A 24,412-nucleotide genomic window follows, 5' to 3' on the forward strand; every position below is an offset into this window, starting at 1 on the left:
GCCCAGCTACTATCCTTATAATCATTTTAAATTCTAGTTCAGACATCTTACTTATATCTGTATTGATTAAGTCCCTGGCTGTGGGTTCTACTTCCTGTTCTTTCTTTTGTGGTGAATTTCTCTGTCTCATCACTTTGTTCAAAAAAAAAAAAAAAAAAAGGAAGGAAGAAAAAGAAAACCACAACAAAACAACAGAAAAAAGCCCCCCAAACAACAACAACAACAAAAACCTTAGGTCCTGGGTGTGTTTTGGTCTCTTGTTAAAAGAATCTAGATCACAACTAATGAATTGTTGAACACTACATCAGAAACTAGTGATATACTATATGTTGGCTAACTGAACATAAAAAAAAGAACCTAGATCCAAAAATTTTAAAAAAATGAAAATAACCAAAAAATAAAAAATATATTTAAAATATATATAAATAAAAATTTAAAAAGTAATAAAAATAAAAAAGAATTGAAAAAATAGAAAATAAATGAAAAAGTAATAATTAAAAAAATAAAAAAATAAAAGTAAAAGAGAAGCTAGACTCTGCCCTAGAGCTGAAGCTTTACAGTATTCTATGATCAGTAGACTTGGTGCAAGTGAGTTGTTTGTGCTGGTCTTCTGGTGGAGGAGCCTTTTGAGCTGATTCTTGGGTGGACTTACCCCAGTGGAAATGTAACTCCAAGGTGCAGGGGGTGGGGCTTGGTGTAAGCAGCTCTAGCCACCCCTAGGTGGTGCTGTTTTGCTCCCTGAAGTTTTTCAGGGTTGATGGGTGGGATGAATATGTCTGGAGCCGGCTCTCTAGCCCTGGAGCTAAAAGTTTGCACCCCTCCCACTCTTGAGAGCCCTCAAAGAAGAGCATCATTCATCCCTCTTGTGTCCATGGTTTCCATCAGAATCTTTCATTCACCCTGCTTAAGTTTGAGTTTTTTTAATCACAGGCACAGGACTGAGTTTCAAAACTCCAAATTTTAGGGACTCCCGCATGGTGGACCTGCACTGATCCTCTGGGGGAGGGTCTTGCTGAGCTTTTGTCATTTGCTGGCCTGTCCCAGGAAGCAGTAGCATGACTGTGCAGCAGTTTGGAATTTATGGAAAAACAGAGCAGAAAACCAGCACCAAGACTCCTGGCTCTTAGCCAGCATCTCTGCTCCTATGCCTGGGAACAGTGCAGCATGTTGGCACCACCCATTCTTCTTGTGACCCAGGGGATCCTCAGACTGTGCTGTCACTCCTGGGACTCCACCCCTCTTTGCCACCTGAGCACGTTTAAGACAGGCACATACCCCAGGGTAATGGACTTCTAAAAGTTCAGATTTTGTGCTTTTCTGCTTATAATACTTTGCAGTAGCCTCCCTAAGTAGGGCTCCCTCCCCGCCCTAGTATCCACAGTTATATCTCCCCCAAATCAACTCTCCGCCCCTCCTCCCTTCCAAAAGGTGGTTTTTCTACTTGTAGACTTGCAGTTTTTGTTCTCCCAGACCTCCAGTTGATTTCTTGGGTATTCAGAATGATCTGATAACTATTTAACTGTGTTTGAGGGACAAGACAGGCTTAGGGTCCCCCTATTCCTCTGCCATCCTAACTCTTTCCTGGGTGTACACAACTTATCTCTCTCCTAGACTGTAAGCTTTGGGCAGGCAGATGCTTCACTTTCATGTGTTTGGACGAGTCCATGCACTCAGTTGTGTTTGCTGAAGGTATTTAATAGTCTTGGGTGATTTTTTTTTTATTCCTATGTTAATCCCCATACATTACATCATTAGTTTTAGATGAAGTGTTCCATGATTCATTGTTTGTGCATAACACCCAGTGCTCCATGCAGAATGTGCCCTCCTCAATACCCACCACCAGGCTAACCCATCCTCCCACCCCCCTCCCCCTAGAACCCTGTTTGTTTTTCAGAGTGCATCGCCTCTCATGGTTCGTCTACCCCTCCGATTTCCCCCGCTTCATTCTTCCCCTCCCGCTACCTTCTTCTTCTTTTTTTTCTTAACATATATTGCATTATTTGTTTCAGAGGTACAGATCTGAGATTCAACAGTCTTGCACAATTCACAGCGCTTACCAGAGCACATACCCTCCCCAGTGTCTATCACCCAGTCACCCCATCCCTCCCATCCCACCCCCCACTCCAGCAACCCTCAGTTTGTTTCCTACAATTAAGAATTCCTCATATCAGTGAGATCATATGATACATGTCTTTCTCTGTTTGACTTATTTCACTCAACATAATACCCTCCAGTTCCATCCACATCGTTGCAAATGTCAAGATCTCATTCCTTTTGATGGCTGCATAATATTCCATTGTATATATATACACCACATCTTCTTTATCCATTCATCTGTCCATGGACATCTTGGCTCTTTCCACAGTTTGGCTATTGTGGACATTGCTGCTATAAACATCGGGGTGCACGTACCCCTTCGGATCCCTACTTTTGTTTTTGGGGTAAATACCCAGTAGTGCAATTGCTGGATCATATGGTAGCTCTATTTTCAACTTTTTGAGGAACCTCCCTACTGTTTTCCAGAGTGGCTGCACCAGCTTGCATTCCCACCAACAGTGTAGGAGGGTTCCCCTTTCTCTGCATCCCCGCCAACATCTGTCGTTTCCTGACTTGTTAATTTTAGCCATTCTGACTGGTGTGAGGTGGTATCTCATTGAGGTTTTGGTTTGGATTTCCCTGATGCCGAGCGAGATTGAGCACTTTTTCATGTGTCTGTTGGCCATTTGGATGTCTTCTTTGGAAAAATGTCTGTTCATGTCTTCTGCCCATTTCTTGATTGGATTCTTTGTTCTTTGGGTGTTGAGTTTGATAAGTTCTTTATAGATTTTGGATACTAGCCCTTTATCTGATATGTCATTTGCAAATATCTTCTCCCATTCTGTCGGTTGTCTTTTGGTTTTGTTGACTGTTTCCTTTGCTTTGCAAAAGCTTTTTATCTTGATGAAGTCCCAATAGTTCATTTTTGCCCTTGCTTCCCTTGCCTTTGGCGATGTTTCTAGGAAGAACTTGCCGTGGCTGAGGTCAAAGAGGTGGCTGCCTGTGTTCTCCTTTAGGATTTTGATGGACTCCTGTCTCACACTGAGGTCCTTCAACCATTTGGAGTCTATTTTTGTGTGTGGTGTAAGGAAATGGTCCAGTTTCATTCTTCTGCATGTGGCTATCCAATTTTCCCAACACCATTTGTTGAAGAGACTGTCTCTGTTCCATTGGACATTCTTTCCTGCTTTGTCAAAGATGAGTTGACCATAGAGTTGAGGGTCCATTTCTGGGCTCTCTATTCTGTTCCATTGATCTATGTGTCTGTTTTTGTGCCAGTACCATGCTGTCTTGATGATGACAGCTTTGTAATAGAGCTGGAAGTCCGGAATTGTGATGCTGCCGGCTTTGCTTTTCTTTTTCAACATTCCTCTGGCTATGCGGGGTCTTTTCTGGTTCCATACAAATTTTAGGATTATTTGTTCCATTTCTTTGAAAAAAGTGGATGGTATTTTGATGGGGATTGCATTGAATGTATAGATTGCTCTAGGTAGCATTGACATCTTCACAATATTTGTTCTTCCAATCCATGAGCATGGAACGTTTTTCCATTTCTTTGTGTCTTCCTCCATTTCTTTCATGAGTATTTTATAGTTTTCTGAGTACAGATCCTTTGCCTCTTTGGTTAGATTTATTCCTAGGTATCTTATGGTTTTGGATGCAATTGTAAATGGGATCGACTCCTTAATTTCTCTTTCTTCTGTCTTGTTGTTGGTGTATAGGAATGCCACTGACTTCTGTGCATTGATTTATATCCTGCCACTTGACTGAATTCCTGTATGAGTTCTAGCAGTTTTGGGGTGGAGTCTTTGGGGTTTTCCACATAAAGTATCATATCATCTGCAAAGAGGGAGAGTTTGACTTCTTCTTTGCCAATTTGGATGCCTTTGATTTCTTTTTGTTGTCTGATTGCTGTGGCTAGGACTTCTAATACTATGTTGAATAGCAGTGGTGATAGTGGACATCCCTGCCGCGTTCCTGACCTTAGGGGGAAAGCTCTCAGTTTTTCCCCATTGAGAATGATATTTGCTGTAGGTTTTTCATAGATGGCTTTTATGATATTGAGGTATGTACCCTCTATGCCTATACTCTGAAGAGTTTTGATCAAGAAAGGATGCTGTACTTTGTCAAAAGCTTTTTCTGCATCTATTGAGAGGATCATATGATTCTTGTTCTTTCTTTTGTTAATGTATTGTATCACATTGATTGATTTGTGGATGTTGAACCAACCTTGCAGCCCAGGGATAAATCCCACTTGGTCGTGGTGAATAATCCTTTTAATGTACTGTTGGATCCTATTGGCTAGTATTTTGGTGAGAATTTTTGCATCCATGTTCATCAGGGATATTGGTCTGTAATTCTCCTTTTTGATGGGGTCTTTGTCTGGTTTTGGGATCAAGGTAATGCTGGCCTCATAAAATGAGTTTGGAAGTTTTCCTTCCATTTCTGTTTTTGGAACAGTTTCAGAAGAATAGGTATTAATTCTTCTTGAAATGTTTGGTAGAATTCCCCTGGGAAGCCATCTGGCCCTGGGCTTTTTTGGGGGGGGAGGGGGAGATTTTTGATGACTGCTTCAATTTCCTTAGTGGTTATAGGTCTGTTCAGGTTTTCTATTTCATCCTGGTTCAGTTTTGGTAGTTGATACATCTCTAGGAATGCATCCATGTCTTCCAGGTTATCTAATTTGCTGGCATAGAGTTGCTCATAATATGTTCTTATAATTGTTTGTATTTCTTTGGTGTTGGTTGTGATCTCTCCTCTTTCATTCATGATTTTGTTTATTTGGGTCATTTCTCTTTTCTTTTTGATGAGTCTGGCCAGAGGTTTGTCAATCTTGTTAATTCTTTCAAAGAACCAGCTCCTAGTTTCGTTGATCTGTTCTACTGTTCTTTTAGTTTCTATTTCATTGATTTCTGCTCTGATCTTTATTATTTCTCTTCTCCTGCTGGGTTTAGGCTTTATTTGCTGTTCTTTCTCCAGCTCCTTTAGGTGTAGGGTTAGGTTGTGTACTTGAGACCTTTCTTGCTTCCTAAGAAAGGCTTGTATTGCTATATACTTTCCTCTTAGGACTGCCTTTGCTGCATCCCAAAGATTTTGAATAGTTGTGTTTTCATTTTCATTGGTTACCATGTATTTTTTAAATTCTTCTTTAATTTCCTGGTTGACCCATTCATTCTTTGGTAGGATGCTCTTTAGCCTCCATGTATTTGAGTTCTTTCTGACTTTCCTCTTGTGATTGAGTTCTAGTTTCAAAGCATTGTGGTCTGAAAATAGGCAGGGAATGATCCCAATCTTTTGGTACCGGTTGAGACCTGATTTATGACCTAGGATGTGATCTATTCTGGAGAATGTTCCATGGGCACTAGAGAAGAATGTGTATTCCGTTGCTTTGGGGTGGAATGTTCTGAATATGTCTGTGAAGTCCATTTGGTCCAGTGTGTCATTTAAAGTCTTTATTTCCTTGTTATCTTTTGCTTAGACGATCTGTCCATTTCAGTGAGGGGGGTGTTAAAGTCCCCCATTATTATTGTATTGTTGTCGATGTGTTTCTTTGCTTTTGTTATTAATTGCCTTATATAATTGGCTGCTTCCATGTTAGGGGCATAGACATTTACAATTGTTAGATCTTCTTGTTGGATAGATCCTTTAAGTAGGATATAGTGTCCTTCCTCATCTCTTATTACAGTCTTTGGTTTAAAATCTAATTTGTCTGATATCAGGATTGCCACCCCAGCTTTCTTTTGGTGTCCATTAGCATGGTAAATGGTTTTCCACCCCCTCACTTTCAATCTGGGGGTGTCTTTGGTTCTAAAATGAGTCTCTTGCAGACAGCATATCGATGGGTCTTGTTTTTTAATCCAGTCTGATAGCCTGTGTCTTTTGATTGGGGCATTTAGCCCATTTACATTCAGGGTAACTATTGAAAGATAGGAATTTAGTGCCATTGTATTGCCTGTAAGGTGACTGTTACTGTATATTGTCTGTGTTCCTTTCTGGTCTATGTTGCTTTTAGGCTCTCTGTTTGCTTAGAGGACCCCTTTCAAGATTTCCTGTAGGGCTGGTTTTGTGTTTGCAAATTCCTTTAGTTTTTGTTTGTCCTGGAAGCTTTTTATCTCTCCTTCAATTTTCAATGACAGCCTAGCTGGATATAGTATTCTTGGCTGCATATTTTTCTCATTTAGTGCTCTGGTTGCCAATCTAATGTTTCTACCCTTGTAGGCTACATATCTCTTCTCCTGAGCTGCTTTCAGGATTTTCTCTTTGTCTATGAGACTCGTAAGTTTTACTATTAGATGTCGGGGTGTTGACCTATTTTTATTGATTTTGAGAGGGGTTCTCTGTGCTTCTTGGATTTTCATGCCTGTTTCCTTTCCCAAATTAGGGAAGTTCTCTGCTATAATTTGCTCCATTATACCTTCTGCCCCTCTCTCTCTTTCTTCTTCTTCTGGGATCCCAATTATTCTAATGTTGTTTCATCTTATGGTATCGCTTATCTCTCGAATTCTGCCCTCGTGATCCAGTAGTTGTTTATCTCTCTTTTTCTCAGCTTCTTTATTTTCCATCATTTCATCTTCTATATTACTTATTCTTTCTTCTGCCTCATTTATTCTAGCAGTTATCGCCCCCATTTTTGATTGCACCTCATTAATAGCCTTTTTGATTTCTACTTGGTTGGATTTTAGTTCTTTTACTTCTCCAGAAAGGGTTTCTCTAATAACTTCCATATTTTTTTCAAGCCTAGCTAGTATCTTTAAAGTGATGATTCTGAACTCTAGATCTGACATCGTACTAATGTCCGTATTGAGTAGGTCCCTGGCAGTCGGTACTACCTCTTGTTCTTTTTGTTGAGGTGATTTTTTCCGTCTTGTCATTTTGTGTAGAGGAGAATAGATTAATGAGAGAACAAAATGCTAGCAAAGTAACAACGTCCCCAGAAAATATACTCTAAACAAATCAGAAAAGACCTGAAGCAGTGGGAAAAGAAAGGGAGAGAAAAAAGAAAAAGATAAAAACAAAAACAAACAAAACAAAACAACAACAACAAAATCCAGAATGTGATCACATATGATCAGGCTGGTATATAGATCAGTGCCACACACTAGATTTGGGGTGTATTTTGGTCTTTTAGAAGAAAGTGCCTCCCAAAATTTTAAAGAAAGAAAAACTTATATATGTACAAAAATAAGGGTTGATATGATGAAGGGATAGAATATGACTGTAAAGATGGAAATTATAAAAAATTTTATAAAAGGAATTGATAAGAAGTTGTTTGAAGAAAGAAAGAAGAGGATTTTAAAAATAGAAAAAAGAAAAAGAAAAAAAAACGGAGAGGATGTGATCAGGCAGGGGACTAGAAAACACCATATACTAGAGATTTAGGGTACATTTTAATCTGTTAGAAGAAACTATCTCAAAATTTTAAAGAGAGAACAACTTATATATATAAGCCAAAAATACGGGTAACTAGTATGAAGGGATAGAATATGACTCTAAAAATGAAAAATAAAAAATTTTTTTTAAAAAAAGGGATTGATAAGATGTTGGTTGAAAAAGGGAAAAAGAAAAATTCAAAAAGAAAAAAAAAGAAAAAAAGACAGTTAAAAAAAAAATTAACTTTGAAAGACTAAAGAATCATGGTAAAAAAGCCATGAATTCTATGTGCAGTAGTCCCCTAGCGCTGGAGTTCTGCCATTCTCATTGATCGGTAAACTTGGTCTTGGCTGGCTGTTCTCGCTGATCTTCTGGGGGAGGGGCCCGTTGCCGTGGTTTCCAAAAGTCTTTCCCGGAGGCGGAACTGCCCCGCCCTTGCCCCCTCCCGGCTAAGTAATCTGCTCGGGTTTGCTCTCCGGGGCTTTTGTTCCCTGCGAGCTTTCCGTACAGCTTTGGAGGCGGAGAGTGAAAATGGCGGCCTCCCAATCTCCGCCCCGGAGGAGCCGAGAACTCGGGGCCCCGCTTCTCAGTGAGCCCCCAGAGAAAAGCCGTCAGTCACTCCCGTCTCCCCGGTCTCCGGCTGCACTCCGTGCTCACCCGGCCTGTGACCACGCGTTTCTATCTCTGGCACCCGACCCCGGGTGGAGTCTCCAAACCCAGCAGATCCCTGCGGCGCACTCCCGCACAGCTCCTCCCGGGGGAGGAAGGTGAGTCTCCCCGGATCTGCCGCTTGTTGGGTCCCTGCTGGAGGAGCAGGGGCCCGACTGTGCCGCGGATCACGGTTTATGGCAACCCCGAACTGAGAGCCTGCGCCTCAGCTCCGTCTCTGTAGCCGGCTTCCCCGCTCCGATACCTGGGAGCTCTGCCACACTCGGGCACCCCCGGTCTTTCTGTGACCCCGAGGGTCCTGAGACCACACTGTTCCGGAGGGTTCCACCCCCCGCTTAGCCACCAGAGTGACGTCCCTCAGCGGGGCAGACTTTTAAAAGTTCCGATTTTGTGCTCCGCGGCTCTATCACTTGCCAGAAGCGGCCGACGGAGGCCCCTCCCCCGCCCTCTATCCTCCCGAATATCGCCTCGGATTCACTTCTCCGCACGTCCTACCTTCCAGAAAGTGGTCGCTTTTCTGATGAGAGAGTTGTTGCTCTTCTTTTCTTCGATCTCCTGTTGAGTTTGTAGGTGTTCAGAATGGTTTGATCCCTATCCAGCTGAATTCCTGAGAGGAGACGAAATCCAGGTCTCCTACTCTTCCGCCATCTTGCTCCTAGACCAATAGTCTTGGGTGATAAAGAAGAGCAAGCATTCAGGGAAATATGTAAAGTTCATAACAACACTAAACTCATCTAAGCAATAAATAATAAGGCAATAAGAAAAGCCCTAGTGATATTTTACAAGGCAGGATGTTGGCAGGAGGGGTCAGTGAGAATAAGTGTTAATGATGTGACTGATTAGAATAACAGCAGCCTTTTTCTGAGGTCTGCTATTGGCTGGAAACTTCCATTCAGTGTCTCTCTTTGTTGCAGCAACTTTGTGAAATGAAGGCCTTTTATCCATTTTGTAAGTGATCACGTTGCATCTTAGAATGAGTTGTCCACTCTAATCTCATCAACCCAGTAAGTGGCTGAGCTGGGATAAGATCAAGCTGTGGCTGGCTCCAAAGTCCAGCTTTCTTGCACTGTGGGAAAAGCTGTCCATGTCATTTGGAGTATGGAGAGGGGTCAGAGATAGATAAATTAACAGCCCTGCAGTGGCATTAATGAAGCAGCATAGACACATTTCCTGAAAAAATTGGTCCAAGCTGACCCAGAGAGGCCAAAGAAATATTATCTACCATAGTAAGGGCATTAGGAAAAATAAGAGAGAAAACAAAATATCATTCTTCCCATAGTGAAGCTTGAAGAGGAATGATTATGAGTGCAATGGTACTATAAACACTCGAGGGATGAGGACTTGTAATAGCACCTTCCTCTGCATGTTCCTTGTCATCCTGTAGTGCAGAGGCAACATGTATTATTAAAAATAGTTCTGAAGCCCCTGGTAGATCAGCCACTTCTTTTCCCTTTAGGTCACACAGGCTAACACAATAGCAAAAGAAAACTTGTCAATTTTTTACAAAATGCACAACAGGCATTTACCCTGGGATGTTTGAAAAAACAGAGATATTTGTACTTAGAGGCTATTAGTTGCTACAGAGTAATGTCTGCTAGAGCTGGTTTTTCCATCAGAGAAATCAAATTTCTTATTGTGCTATCAGCCACCCGCCATACCATTTTTAAAGGTGAGCCATAAAATGTTTCTCTCAACTGTGGTAGCAAGGAGGAAAACTTTATTAGAGGAAAAGTAATGCAGTTTGAAAGAGTCCTGTAAACCAAAATCTGTTTAGGGCACTTAATTCTGGGCTTTACAAGGCAACCACGTCTTTCTTTGCAAATAAATACACAGCTTTTCAAATCACATGCCGGGCAGAGAGAGCATTGATATGTTGGTTCGCCTGAATCAGTTTCGTGGCACAGTGGATAATCTGGGGAGGGAATGGTGATGGTGAAGTCCACTTCCCCCTTGCTGTGGCTCACAGTGGTACAGAATTGAGGACGGGGAACTTGAGTGAGATCTGTCTGATAAGGACATACATTGCTGCTGTGTGTGGCTGGAGTAGGTGTGGAAGATAAGTGTGCCTGAGCATAAATATGCCTTAATATCTCTTTCTTGCTTATCCTCTATTCTCGTTTCAAATTAGTAACAGTTAGCCTGGTGACTTCCAACTGAGTGGTGATTTTGACTAGTTCTTTCCCTCACCACCAAAACAACCACACACACACACACACACAAATCCCCTAAGCATTATGAATAAATGCACATTTAAAATAGAAAACTTGGAAAATACAGAAAAGCTGAGGGAAAGAGAAAACAATTAGTCATAGTCTTATCAGAAAAAGTAACAATGTTAGTTTTCTTTTTTGTGTGTATATTAAAAAAAAATTATGATCATACTATATATACAAAATTGTACTGATATAAACATCTATTTTGTGCATATGAAAGTGATATATATGTTTTGCATAAAACTTGAAGACTATAAATGTATAAAGAAAAAAATAATTACACAGAATTTTACCATCCGGAAATAAACGCTAGCACTCCATTTTTTGTATGTATTTAAAAATGTATTCATTTCTTTTAGCCATTCTGACTGGTGTGAGGTTGTATCTCATTGTGGTTTTGATTTGTATTTCTCTGATGGCAAGTGATGTGGAGCATTTTTTCATGTGTCTGTTGGCCATTTGTATGTCTTCTTTGAAGAAATGTTCATGTCTTCTGCCCATTTCTTGACTGGATTATTTGTTTTTTGGGTACTGAGTTTGAGAAGTTCTTTATAGATCTTGGATACCAGCCCTTTATCTGTAATGTCCCTTGCAAATATTTTTTTCCCATTCTCTAGGTTGCCTTCTAGTTTTGTTGACTGTTCCCTTTGCTGTGCAGACGATTTTTATCTTGATGAAGTTCCAATAGTTCATTTTTGCTTTTGTTTCCCTTGCCTTCAGAGATGTATCTTGCAAGAAGTTGCTTTGTCCAAGGTGGAAGAGGTTGCTACCTGTGTTCTCCTCTAGGATTTTAATGGAGGGTATTATGCTAAGTGAGATGTCAGTCAGAGAAACACAATTATCATATGGTTTCACTCATATGTGGGACATAAGGAATAGTGCAGAGGACAATAGAGGTAGGGCGGAAACTGAATGGGAAGAAATCAGAGAGAGAGAAAAACCATATGAGACTCTTGACTCTGGGAAACAAACTGAGGGTTGCGGAAAGGGAGGTGGGTAGGAGGATGGGGTAATTGGGTGATGGGCATTAAAGAGGGCTCACGATATGATGAGCACTGGGTGTTATACTCAACTACTGAATCATTGAACATTCTATAAAAAACTAATGATGTACTATACCTCGGCTAATTGAATTTAAATAAAAAATTTAAAAAATGTATTTGTTTCAAAGTTTAAAATATAGTAAATGCAGGGACTTTTATAACTGTTAGGTGGAAGATGATAAAAAGGGGATTAAAGAAGATAATATCTGCTATAGACTAGGTTTTTTTTTTTTTTTATTAAGCTTTCAACAACAAAACAAAACTCTGAGACGTCATTCAATATGAGTTTTAAAGTTGCAGAAAATCATTACTTGAGTTCTTTGGCCATGAAAATGGTTATTATGTTGCACTCTGCAGCTATACTTTTATGGAAGAAGAAAGAAAAACTACCTTAGATTAGTAATTCTCCCAGCACAGAATCTTAACTATGTAAATAGTTTATCTATTATTGGAGCAAGTGCTGGAACAAAATAATATAGGTTATTTTAATTGGTAATGAAACATGGAGAAAGCTTTTATCCAAACTCTGGGATAAAGAATAGGACTCAAGAAACTACTTCCTGGTGTTGGTAAGATAGAGAAAGCAGCCAAGTGTAGCATTTCAAGGCCAGCTTATGTCCTGAGATATAGAATCCTGGAAACATAAAATCCAAAAGACATTCTTGTTTGAGGTCCAAAGTGAGTAAATTATTTTATACCACAAAGGATATACTCTTGATCTCTTAAATGTAATTCTTTTCTGGGTTCTTGGAACATTTTGCTAAGTGACTCCTTTTTCCATAGAAGAATATGTGATAGCATATTTTACCTTTATATTTGAGAGACAACTTGTCTGGGTATAAAATTCTTAGATTAAAATCTCCCCACTCAAAATAGTAACTGTAAAATAGTTTAAAAATTCGAATTCTAGGGGTGCCTGGGTGGCTCAGTCAGTCAAGTGTCTGCCTTTGGCTCAGGTCATGATTCCAGGGTCCTGGGATCAAGCCCCACAACAGGCTCCCTGCTTAGCGGGGAACCTGCTTCTCCCTCTCCCTCTGCCTGCCACTTCCCCTGCTTGTGCTCTCTCTCTCTCTGTCAGATAAATAAATAAAATCTTTTAAAAAATTAGAATTCTAATATTAATGTTCATAGTAAGCCCACTGAGTAAGTTTAGTATTTCATTGCTGTTCTTTACCTTTAGAATATATACCCTAAAGAAGTACAGTCATAGTTTTGTATTCAAAGAAATTTCGAATACTCTTTTTCTCTGTGTGGTTACCATTTTTATATGCAGGTGGGTTCATTTGTTTCTGATTGTGTATAAGCCTTATTTTTGGCTTAATGTAATTTTTAAATAGAATATTTACATGCTTCAAAAGTAAAAATTATATACAAAAGTATATTTTGAGAAGTTCCTTTGTTCTCCATATTATCACCACCCTCTATAGACAGCCATTAGGTAATTTTTATGTGCTTTGAAAAATAAGCAAATTATCTGTGTATATACTCATTCCTCTGCTTTTCTTATATAAAAGATGTCAAACTATATAATATTTTCCACTTTGACTTTGTAACTTAGTAATATTTTCTAGAAGTCACTCCGTATTAATTCACAGAGATCTTGACTTTGCTATAATGGTTGCATGGTTCTCCATTGTGTCTTATGGGTGTCCAACCGGTTCCCAACTGAGAGATATTTGGATTTCCAGTTTTTTGCTTTTACAAATGCTACAGCCATAAATACCCTTATGCATAGGTTGTTTCATATTTGTGGAGTTTTGTCTTCATGGTCCTTGTCATTCTGTATTTGTTCAGGTGGTCTTCATCTCGGGGAGAAGTCTATGGCTAGGCTTCTCAATTCAGCTTTATTTGCCTTATGGTGTAAGTTAGTTCCTTTCAGGTATTGATATTAGGTTGAAATCAGTTAAGACTTCAGTATTTTTGTCTGTTTTTTTGGTCGTAAGTTCAGGCCGTTCTCTCCTTTAATGCATAGTATATTCTTGAAAATTTATACAAGACTTGAATGTGGGAAAGCCAGACAATAGACTTATTTGATATAAAGGAGGGAGGAGTTCCACTCCCAGAGAGCTAGAAGAGGCTTAAGATCCCTAATTAGACCTTGGCTTTTTAAACACAATCGTTTATGATATTGCCAGTATTTGGTACATGTTCTTTAATTGTGTTCTTTTCCTACACAATTAATTGAACACACAATTGACCTGCCTGAGTCCAATGAGAATCTGACTAGGGTGAAAGATTGTCTTCAGGCGGCTTAATCATTTTTGTCTTTTTCTCAATTGTATTATATTTGCATGGCTTATACTTCTTATCACTTGTATCAGCACTTTCACGTTTCTGTTTTCTCCATTTTATGAAATAATAGGACAAAATAAAATAAACATGCAGATAATTGCACAAATAGTTTTGGGCTGAAACGGAATAATTCACTCTTAGGTAACACTAAGGTAACAGTACTATGGTCAACACTACTATGTGATAGCTTGAATTGATCAGTCCTCAACTGTTGAATGCAGCCAGAATTTGGCATATGAAAAGGGGTTTGGAGTGATAATATATAATGTGTGGATGTACAGGCTGTTTGCAAGTTGAACATGAAAGTTGAGGTACCTCTATGTTTTATGAGAAGTTGGGAGAGGCTGCATGGGCAGATGCTGGGTCAATGCCATCTAAAAGTGAACAATAATAATGCAGAGAAGAATGTGCAGGTGGTTTTCAAATTATGACCAAAGGTGTACACTAGCTGCATTTCAAAGTTGGTTATTTGACACGAATTTCTAGTTTTCCTCCTCACCTCTCTCTTATCTTTTCTTTCCATCTCCATTTATACAGAGGTTTTGCTTGAATCCTGAGAGGGCTCTGCTGTTGATGGCAGAAATCATCAAAAAAAATGTGTGAATTAGAGACACTGTTGTTCTTGTTCCATGTCCTACTTACACAGAGTTTTTATAAGGCAAGGGATTTTACCTCTGCATCTTGGGTATTAATCACAGCCTGTGAATGACATTGAAATATATAGAATCAACTCTGGATGGTACTTGAAGGAATAAATCTGCTGGCTTCAAAAAGCATAGAAGAGATGGCAGGAAACACCTGCTGACTTTGCAAGGAAGTGATGTATGGTGTGGAGCAGGTGACTCATGAGGGGCAGGAGAGCTTCAGAGGGTGCACAAAATGAATCTGCACTCCAGGGTCAAGATCAGGGGTCTGAGTTTGAGAAAAATCAAATGAAACCCAAAGAAGGAAGGTTCTGGAACAGGCCAAAGACAAACCCTGGGGGTAGAGGTGGAATCAAAAGTAGGGGCTGAGGAAGAGAGGAAGACACCAACTACAAGTTTAAAAACAAGGGACAGGAGCCAGAATGAACTGTTGTAACAGGAGAATGTTACAGAGGCTGTGGCTCAGAAACTGAGTCCGTTGCTCAACCCACATACCTATTTTTGTCACCTTTTCCAAGGATATTCATGCAAGGAAATAGTTGGTTAAATGAAAAAGCAGGGAGAGGAGAAGCAGACATATAGGATGGGATGCATATCCAGGGAGTTAAAGCATTAGGATACTGACTGTGATGAATGTTTTAAAGAGTGTTTTTAAAACTCTTGTTCCTCAGAGCTGCTTTGGTGCTCCCAGACCAATGGGAGTGTTTCCTTCAGTATCCCGGGTCAGTGTGAGGGTAGCAGGGGAGAGATGAACTCTGATGGAGGCCACTGCTTCCCCCTTGACAGCAGTTCTCCTTTGATCTATTTTGCACAGTGGGGGGCTGTATAAGATTTCATTTGAAAGAATGTTTTTGCTGTATTAGTTTCATGTGGCTTCTGTAACAAATTGTACCAAACTTGGTGCCTTAAAACAACAGAAATTTATTTTCTTGCCATCTGGAGACCAGAAGTCTGAAATCAGGGTGTGTGTGGGACCACACTTCCTCCAGAGGTTCTAGGGGAGAATCCATTTGAAGAGAAGGCAAAATTCTTCCTCTACCCTTCAAGTTCTTCCACCTGGACTAAGGATTAAATGTACATGAGACAGGTTAATAGGAGGAAAAAAACAAAGTTTTATTACGTGCACATGGAGGCCCAATAATGAAATTGACCTAAAGAAATGATTAAAGCAGGCAGTTTTAATACATTTTAGACAAAGAGACAATTAATTAGTGAGGAATTTACAGGATAAGGAAAAACAGGTATTTGGGAGCTTTAATTAGTAAGGAATTCTAAGTGGAATTGGGAACTGAGGTAGTAGATTAGTAAAAAGTAACAAGGTTTGTTTTTATAGTTTTCTTGGCTTTAAAATCCTTCTCTCTGGTGATAAGGATGTCTTTTTACTTTGGTATTGGGAGGATATTTTTCATATGGGAGATTTGTTTCCTGTTTTCACAGGGACAGGGGAGGGTCTGGGTGTCCTTGCACTGGTTGTTTCTTAAGCAACTTTTATTTAAAACAATCGATATGCTAGAGTGGCACATTTTGGGACAGCCTGTTCTTGGCCCGTATACCTTCCTGGTCTCCTCTGGTTTCTGGTTGCTTTTGGCATTCCTTGGCTTGTGGCAGCCTCTTTCTCTGCTTCATCTTCTCACCACCTTCTCTGTAAAGGGGTTTCCAATCTCCTTCTGCCTCTCTTTTATAAGGACACTTGTGATGGCATTTAGGGCTTATAGGGATAATCCAAGATAGTCTCTTGATTTTAAAAATTTTACATTAATAAAAGATCAGTGCAATGTAGTTTAGTTAATTAACTTAATTATAGCTAAAAAGACTCCTTATTAGGGTCTCTTTTTCAGTAAGGTCACATTCACATGTTCTGGGATTAGGATGTGGACATATCTGTTTGGAGGCCACCATTTAGCCCACTACATGCTGTTAAAAAAATTTGAAAAGTTCATAAATAAATAAAATCTTTAAAAAAAAAAAAGGGGGCGCTGGGTGGCTCAGTCATTAAGCGTCTGCCTTTGGCTCAGGTCATGATCCCAGAGTCCTGGGATCGAGCCCCACATCGGGCTCCCTGCTCGGCGGGAAGCCTGCTTCTCCCTCTCCCTCTCCCCCTGCTTGTGTTCCCTCTCTCGCTGTCTCTCTCTGTCAAACAAATAAATAAAATCTTTAAAAAAAAAAAATTTGAAAAGTTCTGATCTTAAATGATGAATGTGAAAAAATGGTAAAAAAAAGAATGGAAAGGTCCTCAATCTTTGGGGTTCTCTGCTGGAGATAGGGAAAGACCATTGTAACACTATTTGATGTTTAAAATATTAGGTAGATGCAACAGGATGGTTCAAGCCTCACAGAAGGGGCAGCACACATATTCATTCAGGGGCTGAATGTGGTGGGGTCCCTGGCTCCATCAATGAAGGCTTAAGTCACTTGCTGTCACTCACATTCTCCTTCCTTTTCTCAATACTGAACGCTGATAATTTTGAAGGAAGATCAGGTGGGGCTCAACCTTGATGTGGCGTGGTTCTCTAACAAAACCCAGCCTTTAAAAAAAATTTTTTTTGTTAACATATAATGTATTATTTGTTTCAGGGGCACAGGTGATTCATCAGTCTTACACAATTCACAGCGCCCACCATAGTACATACCTTCTCCAATGTCCATCACTCAGTCACCCCATCCCTCCCACTCCCCTCCATTCCAGCAACCCTCAGTTTGTTTCCTGAGATTAAGAGTCTCTTAAGGTTTGTCTCTCTCTCTGGTTTCATCTTATTTCATTTTTCCCTCCCTTCCCCTATGATCCTCTGTCTTGTTTCTCAAATTCCTCATATCAGTGAGATCATATGGTACTTGTCTTTCTCTGATTGACTTGTTTTGCTTAGCATAATACCCTCTAGTTCCATCCACGTTGTTGCAAATGGCAAGATTTCATTTTTTTGATGGCTGAATAATATTCCATTGTATAGATATACCACATCTTTATCCTTTCATCTGTTGATGGATATCTAGGCTCTTTACATAGTTTGGCTATTGTGGACATTGCTGCTATAAACATTGGGATGCATGTGCCCCTTCGGATCACTACATTTGTGTCTTTGGGGTAAATACCCAATAGTGCAATTGCTGGTCATAGGGTAACTCTATTTTCAACTTTTTGAAGAACCTCCATACTGTTTTCCAGAGTGGCTGCACCACTTGTATTCCCACCAACAGTGTAGGAGCAAAACCCAGGCTTTATGGAAAGGGTAAAGGGAGTAGTGAAGAATGACCCTACCTCTAGGTACACGTACCTAGTGTGTTAGCGTAAGCATAGCATTCATAACAAAGATGTATGTGATACAGTCAGTGTGATCTGATCTTATTCCTTATTCCCTTTCTAGTAAGGAATAAATGAAAATCTTTGGGCATGTCTGAGGGAAAGGTCTCTATTTTGTTCCACTTCCTCTACTGTATAGTTACTATTTTTCCTTTTATAATTAATGAGTAACTTATGGGGAGCCACTGTGAGCATATAAATATCCCATTCCTCATCAAACTTTCCTTTCTGGATTTAGCATGCAAGGAGGATTTTTTGCCTCAGTCTCTGCTATGGTGGTTTAAAATGGAGTTTTACTAATTCTATCATTCCTTCTTTATTTATTAGTCAGCATTTTATGGAAAGGAAGAGATTTCCCTTTTTTATGTTTATTTAATTTCTTTATTATCTGCATAGATTCATGGATTCTTATTTTATTCAATGACTTATATAGTTCATTAATGTTTTTATTTATTTTGATGTTCAGTTGTCCCAAGTTTAACCAGTGGGAACCCTTTCAAACTGCCTCCTGTGTCCTTTTAACATGTTCTCATCATTCTTTTAGTACTTCCTCACTTTTTCATTCAATAAGATGTTCCTAGATTGTCTTGTACTTTCCCTGTCCCCACTCTGGAATTAGCCTTTCCTCCAAGGAGTCCAGTCCCTTTTTGTAGACAATGGTAATTATAAACCATAATCTAAAGCCAATTTTTTTTCATTACATGGTTGCTATCTAAAGAATTAAAATCTTTCATAGGCAATGCCTTAGTCCATTCAGGCTGCTGTAACAAAATACCATGGACTGAGTGGCTTATAAATAACAGAAATTTATTGCTTACAGTTCTGGAGGCTAGAAGTCCAAGGTCATGGTGCCAGCAGGGTTGGGTTCTGGTAAGGTGGTCTTCCAGGTTGTAGACTAAGGACTTATATCCTCACATGGTTGAAGAGCTAGGGAGCTCTCTGGGGTTTCTTTCATGAGGACATTAATCCCATTCGTGAGGCACTACCCTTATCACCTAATCACCTGGCAAAGTCCCTATTACCATCACCTTGGGGGTTAGGATTTTAGCATATGAATTTGGCAGAGGGGACACAAACATTCAGACAATAGAAGATGGTCTCAGTTTAGGTTCCCTAGAACCAGACCTTTGAGCCAAGAATTCAGAGGCAAGCTGTTGATTGGGAAGAGCAGTGTTAGGTGAGGGTCAGGCAAGACAGGAAGGGTGCTCTCAGGCTGCCTATCACAGTGGGCCACTTTGGAAAATTGTATACAGCATACACTTCAAAACTACCTGGCTAAGGGGTGAGAAAGCTGGAGTGTGTACACTCCACACCTGTCAGACACTGGCCCAGGGCTGCTGTGTGGGGGACGGCGGTGGGGTGGGTAGGGATGCAGATTGCAAGGAGGCATTCATTCCCAGGCTCCTCTAGTCTGGAAAGGTGGCTGGAAATCAGGCTGGCTTGTACAGGCATGGTGAGAGGGGTGGATGGTGTGGGCTCCTTTTTTTTTTTTTTTTTTTTTAATTATAATCATCTTATAGGTGACTTAATGTGCTTTACAAAAACTAAAACCTCAAAACCATGAAATAATAAGCCCTTTAACATTTAGAAAGAGCTGAGACAGGTCTCTTCTAGCCAGCCCCAAGATGAAGGTAGAGCACATGTTTCTATTTCACAGTCTCGGAGGAGACAAGGAGGACTTGCTAGCCAGGCAGAGGTGTGGGACACCGAGCGCAGTCCTAAAGGGATGCCGGGGAAAGAAAGATAGAAGTCTACACAAAATTCTTTATTTTAACATTTAAAAGAAAGAATCACATGTTCATCCTGACAGCTTTCCCAGGCTTGGCCATCCAATAAGTTACACACACACGAAGGTACTTGGAAGGTTATTGCACGCCTCTGTCACTGATGGAGTCATAGTGATGTGGCCACTCTCCCCGCAGTCTGACCCCGTGCCTGTCCTCCCTCCACCAGGAGGCCTCACTCGGACCAGGCTGTGGGGAGGCTCCGGATCGTGAAGTTAGCGACACAGCTGCACTTCCTGTGGCTGCCTTCACTCCAGAGCACGGTGTTCACCGAAGGGGACTCTTGGGTGGGGAGGCTGAGGCAGCGCCCTCGGGCACGGGCAGGCCTGTTCCTGACACCATACATCAGCCCTGCCTCTCAGATTCCTCCCCCTGCACCATTCTTAAGATTGTTTGCTAGTTGATTCTTTGCTTTTTTGGCTACTTGATGGTTTTGATGAATTTGCTGTGATCCAGGGGTGCTCAAGTACTTCTTTGAGAGTCGGCCTTTGGCTGGGATTATGTTTCAACGGTCTTGAAATGAGGTCCCTGGCTCCCTCTGGCACAAAATCAGGGAATGTGAACTCAACCCGCGATATTCTTTTGTAGGTCTCTTGGTATGTGCTTGCCTCAAAAGGAGGCTTCCCAACTAGAAATTCATAGCAAAGAACCCAAGGCTCCAGAGATCCACCTTCTCGTCATGCATTTGGCCTTCAATCATCTCTGGGGGCAAGTAATCCAGGGTGCCACAGAGGGTGGTTCTCCTGGAGGATGGGTCATGTACTGACCACCCAAAATCTGCAATCTTAAGCTCTCCAGCCGATCCACGGAGTAGGTTCTCTGGCTTAATGTCTCTATGAATGACTCTCTTTGAGTGATAGTAGGACAGGGCATCTGCCAACTCTGTGAGATAAGTAGCAGTTCTCTGCTCATCAAACTTTGACAGTTTCTGAAGTTCTCTGTAGACAGCTCCGAGAGGTGCATATTCTAGAATTAGGTAAACTCTGGTGGCATCATAAGATACTGGCACCACCAGGAAAGGGTGGTGAAGCTGACTGAGAAACAGAGAGAAGAGCTTTGGGCCCTTTGAAGAAAGGTACTCTGGGAGGCCTGGAGGTTTCCTGACTTGGGTGGAGCATTGTAGATAAGGGGCCCTCAGGACTTCCCTCACAAAGACCACCCTGGTTTGGCTGTTATGACTCCTGTTGTTCCCTCCTCAGAAACTTGTGGGCCACATTTTGGCCTCATCCACCTGTGGGCCACATGAGTGTGTATCTATTTGTACTGTGAAGCAAGTGACTTCAGAGAGGGTGGTGGTAGGAGTGTGGGGTATGGAGGCAGGAGGAGTTAATAATTTTGGCTGGGAAATAAGAGGAATAGAGAATAGGAGCCCTCTTTGACTCCTTACTTTCCTTCTCACCTTACATTCAACACCCTAGCAATGTTCATATTCCAAACCTGGTGGCCTTTCACCACCTCCTCTGCCCCCTACAAGGCCATCCTGTCTCATGTGGACCATTGCAGTTGCTTGTAACCATGCTGCTGCCTCTACCCTTGCCCTCTGTTCTCCACACAGCAGGCTGAGTGTGGAGCTTGGCCATGTTACTGTCCTACTCAGAACCTTAGACAGCCTTTCTGTTCCACTGAGTAGGATAGTCAGCGTCCTGCCCATATCCGGCAAGGCCCATGCAGCTGGGCATCTGGCTGGCAGCTGCCTCTCTGATTTGCTCCTCTAGCTCTCTTTCCCTCCTTAATTCTGCTTGATGATTCTGGAACATGCCAGCCTTTTTTCTCCACTGGCCTTGTGTTGCTGTTCCCTCTGCTTGGAATGCTTTTATACCAGAGTCATATGCCTCCCTCCTTGCCTCCTTCTGTCTTCTCAGGACTTGGCTGTGCTGTCATCTCCTTCCTAATCTCCCCATCCGCTCATTACTCTGTCCCATTAATCTGCTTTATTTTGCTTCAAAGCCCTATGGACATAAATTAAGACCACCCAAATGAGAACAAGCAAAGGCCACTTATTCAGAGCTTGCTATAGCAAGAAAGTCAGCCACTATTTTTTGCATTTGGCAGAGACTCAAAGGCAGGCAGAGGAGTGGAAAACTTCATAGTGGAAAAAGGGAAGGCCTCAGGTATGGCATGACTGGAGGCCACTGTCCTGGGAAGCTGTAGGTGGGCTAAGCAGAAGTAGGGCCTCCCATGTGATTGGTCAAGGGTTTATTATATTTGGCCTTCTCTGGTTGGTCCTAATTTGGAAGCAAGGGTGAAAGTTAGGAAAGCGGCCAGTTATTAGTAAAGTCCTGGCCAGTTGTTACAAGGGTTATTGTTTGGATTCCTGAACTATCGCTAGAGACTGTGGTCTGACTTCCTACAAATTTGACTTATAGCAGGCTGGGCTTCCTGGGTTGCTGCAGGCTGCAGGTCAGAATTCTATTTATATATATAGCTTGGCTCTCAGCTGTTTGTATATTTAGTCTCTCAGCACTTACTGTTTACTCAAGGTGATGCATATTTATTTTTCTAGTTATTGCCTGTCCTATAAGAGAAGGGAAGCTTGGTAAGGGCAGGGGTCTAGTCTTGTTACCATTGCTTCTACAACCCCTCAAACTATACCAGGCAGTTGGTAGGTACTCAGTAAATATGTATCGAATGATGGAATGATGATGCCTGATCATTCCTCTATTTCAGTTTCTAGAAATAAAACCATTTGTGTGAAGCTTTTGCTTTATATCTTTTTCTCTCTTAATGGGCTGATTGCCCCTCTGGCATTTTGGTTCAGGCCAACCATCATCTGAAGATACTTGGAAAAAAAGCCCATAGGGAGGACTATGAGTTTTGGATTCAGAGGAACAAATTCAAATAACTGTAGGCGCTAGACAGGTCAAAGAATGAACCAGCCTTGAGGGCGAGGAGGGACAGAGAACAAGGAGCCTTTGTCCTGTGGAAAGATAGATGGCTGCCTCAACTCAGCACTTACCAATTTTAATAGGTCAGACTACAAGCCTCCCGTTTCTGGAGTTTTATGTGAATACTTCCATATTTAAATGTTAGTGATTTGTAAGACTATATCGGGACGGGGGAAGGAAGGTGGGAAAAAACAAGATGTTCTGGGGATTGCATTCAGTCCTTGGGTGGCCAAGTCCCTAGGTGGCTTGGCTCTGGTATAGGTTGTCTCCTCAGATCCTCCCTGGAAGGCTCTCTGGGGCTCCCTCACCCTGCTTGGCCTCACCTGACCCAAGATTGAGATTGGACGCTAAGGAGAAGACAAGGGGTACAAGCCCCCGAGCTCCAGCCATGGGACACTGCGAACTGGGTCTCAGTGTACGTGTTGCCTTCCAAATGCTTTTCTTCATCAAGAGTCCTCCGTGGATTTGAGGAGGGTGATTGCATGAGGCCGTTTTGGCATTGAGCTGATTGTTAAGTGCAGCTGCAGGAGCCAGCTCCCTGATTAGAACTGAGATTCTAAAGCCAGATGAATTAATAATGAGGTGATAGGGAAACGGAGAGACTCTTACATTGCACTTGGTTATGTTAAGAGAAGTTTTAGGTGCTTTTGCAAGGAAAAAAAAAAGAATGTTTCTCTAAACATTAAATCAAGCTGATTGGTACCTGGATTAATTAAGCTCCTTTTCTCAGAGTATGACCGACCCTTCAGGATAATCCTTTTCCTCAGCACCATTCATTACAGTTTGCACAGGACTAAAAGATAAGGATTGTGGGCAGTGTAGATTATAAAACGGGAGAGGAAAGGGACGCCAGGACAGTTATTGGATGTTATCTTTACAGCTATCACATAAGATCCCAAAAAAATTATATTCAAGATGGATTTTTTTTTCTGGTTCCAATTCCAGGAAAACACCAAAATGCAAACCACCTAGGCTGATATTATTTAAGAGCTATTATCCTTGATTAAATCTAAGCACAACAAAAAAGCTATCCAGTTTCTTCAGAAATGGGAGATAAAGTGTTTTTGGGTAAGGTTAGCATTTTGCCAAATTTTGTGGTGGTAGCAACCCCCTTATTTATTTGAAATTGCTTAAAATTTTATTCCCCTTCAGCCCTGATTGAGCTAATTAGAACCCACAGGGAATTATGTGGGTAATGGCAGCGAGGGGGAAGTATAAATATGCAATGCAATTAGCACCTACTCTTTTTCTGTGTGATATGATCCGGGAGCTCATGGGTTTGTGCAAACCTTGGAACAATAGGAACCATTGATACTCAAGCTGCTAGGGGAGTCCATAATTATGATATAATATTTTGCCAGCCTCTTGCATGCATAGAGGTAGAATGGAATATGAGTAAATAAAACCCACAATTTTCTCCATCCATAATTCTTTATATCAATAGCGTATGTTCTCTGTTCTCTCTCTCTTTTTTCCAAGAAGATAGAAACTTTACTTACTTGAACATTTTATGTACTATGAAGGACTTCGTCTGCATGGGAATAAATCTGGTTTGCAATCAGTTAAATGGACAATTTTCTCAGTGTTGTTGCAAGTTGAAGAAAGCTACTCCACAATGCCTTCTGCCTATAACAGGCAGATTTTCTTGACTTTGCTTGCTACTGTTGTATAAGCTCATGCCAGGAGATAACTTCAATTTTGTCATTTATTCCTTAATTTGTTAGAACTATACTCAGGGTGGGTTGACTTCATAGGCATATGATCTATGAAGTCCCTTATAGTTGCATTTAAAGCTAGCATTATACAATATAAAGATGAACAAGATTCTTGCTAATAATCTAAATGTTTAATTTTTCTTTATTTAGAATAACATGAAATAGCAAATACAAGGCACTATGACAAGCGAAAGGAGGGACCACAGAACAAAGAAAAAAGCTTTATATTTGAATACCTTTACCATCACTTTTTTCCCTCTACTTTTTGAACAAAGGGCCCCAAATTTGCATTTTGCTCTGGGCCCCATAAATTATGTAGCTGGCTCTGTACCCAGGCACAGCTAAATGGAATTCCAAGATTTATTCACTCATTCAACAAACATTTACTCAGTACACCACAGTACCAGGCGTAAGAGATACAAAGATTAATGAAGGGGGTGGTCTCTGCTTCTTGGGTCTTAC

The 24,412-nt window shown here is 41.0% G+C and overlaps 1 protein-coding gene across 1 annotated transcript; it reads right to left on the minus strand.

Annotated features, from left to right (window-relative positions):
• Positions 1-19,733: 19,733 nt before the first annotated feature.
• Positions 19,734-20,778, minus strand: LOC110585707 (aurora kinase A-like). The gene is given in 3 exon segments (XM_044913607.1): positions 19,734-19,999; positions 20,002-20,384; positions 20,750-20,778. Coding segments are annotated over 3 exon segments (678 nt in total).
• Positions 20,779-24,412: the final 3,634 nt, after the last annotated feature.

The sequence above is a fragment of the Neomonachus schauinslandi genome, chromosome 3 (genome assembly GCF_002201575.2).
Source record: "Neomonachus schauinslandi chromosome 3, ASM220157v2, whole genome shotgun sequence".
Lineage (NCBI taxonomy): Eukaryota > Metazoa > Chordata > Mammalia > Carnivora > Phocidae > Neomonachus > Neomonachus schauinslandi.